At 60.0% G+C, this 1,178-nt stretch overlaps 1 protein-coding gene across 1 annotated transcript in view; it reads right to left on the bottom strand.

The window, feature by feature from the left end:
- ACA1_108090 (uncharacterized protein) overlaps nt 1-1,115 on the bottom strand; it is a gene marked incomplete at both ends in the record, with an annotated part of 3,821 nt that extends 2,706 nt beyond the window's left edge. The window contains 3 exons of the mRNA XM_004332747.1: nt 24-649; nt 738-1,000; nt 1,025-1,115. Coding sequence (XP_004332795.1) covers nt 24-649; nt 738-1,000; nt 1,025-1,115 — 980 coding nt within the window. The remainder of the gene's footprint in view (nt 1-23; nt 650-737; nt 1,001-1,024) is intronic.
- Between the last annotated feature and the right edge of the window lie 63 nt (nt 1,116-1,178).

Raw genomic sequence — 1,178 nt, 5'->3', positions numbered from 1 at the left:
GCTCGGTCGTGAGCAGCGAGAACGAGCTGGCCAGCAACGGTGGCGGCGACGACGACGACGAGCTCGATACGGAGGACACCGACCGGCGCGAGAACTGCGGCGAAGCGGGCGGCATGGACGACGCGGTCGACGAAGAGTTGACAGCGAGCGGCGGGGAGGAGGCGGGCCTGGTCGAGCGCATGGGACCGAAGCTGCTCGAGAGCGAGCCGAAGAGCATCGGCACCAAGGAGGGCCGCCGCCGATGGCCGTGCCTCTCGCCGGCGCTGGTGCCCGCCGCCTCGCAGTCGGTCATGTCCACCTCCGACGAAGAAGTCAACCCTGGCGGCGAGTTGACCACGTGACGAGTAGCGGCCTTTCTCTCCTTCTTCTTCTTCGTCTTCTTGTCCATCTTCTTCTTGCTCTTCCTGTGCCGCTGGCGATGCTGACGTTCATTCTCCTCTTCGCCTTCCGTCTTTGTCGGGTCGGTGTCTCCTTCATCGGCGTGGGCTTGCCTCTTCTCCTTCTTCTTCTTCTTTTTCCTCAGTGGGTGCTCGCTGAGGACGTTCGTGCTCCTAAGAAGGTCGTCGGCCGACTTGGTCGTTGCGATGCGTTGCTGCCTACGGCGCAGGGGCAGAGGTGACCAGCCCCGAATCACATCTTGCGACTTGCTCTGTGTAGAGAGATCCATCAAAAGCCAAGGTTCGTCATTTTCATCTTTTTAAATTGAATGTAAGAGGCGAGGGCAGAGAGGTATGTACCAGGTCGTGCTGCAGAGGCTGCGACACGGACCGCCGGTGGGGCGTGGGGCTGCGCAGTTCACACAAATCGAAAGTGTTGGACTTACGTCGGCTGATCCTCGGTATGCACAGGCTCGCTCGTGCCCTGCTCTGCTGATGCTGCTGTACAGATGTCTCGTCATCTTCTTCTGCTTCTTCTCTTTCCTTCAGGCTGCTCGTTCCGTTCGTGTGCAGAGCAAGTGGCGCACTTTTCCTTCGCCGCACGATTTCGTCCTTGCCCTTACCTACGGTGCGCACGGCGACACCACCTTCTCCTTCATCATCTTCCTCCCTCTCGTTCTCCTTCTGCTCCTCCAAGAGTTGCACTTCACACTCGCTGTCGTCTTCACGTTCGTCCATCCTCTGCTGTCCCGCACCGGGCGCAGGCCTGATGCGTCTCGCCTCGAGTATGGCGTCTACTTC

This window comes from Acanthamoeba castellanii (genome assembly GCF_000313135.1).
Source record: "Acanthamoeba castellanii str. Neff unplaced genomic scaffold scf7180000084661, whole genome shotgun sequence".
In the NCBI taxonomy this organism is placed as follows: Eukaryota; Discosea; order Longamoebia; family Acanthamoebidae; genus Acanthamoeba; species Acanthamoeba castellanii.
This window is presented reverse-complemented; position numbering and strand designations above follow the sequence as displayed.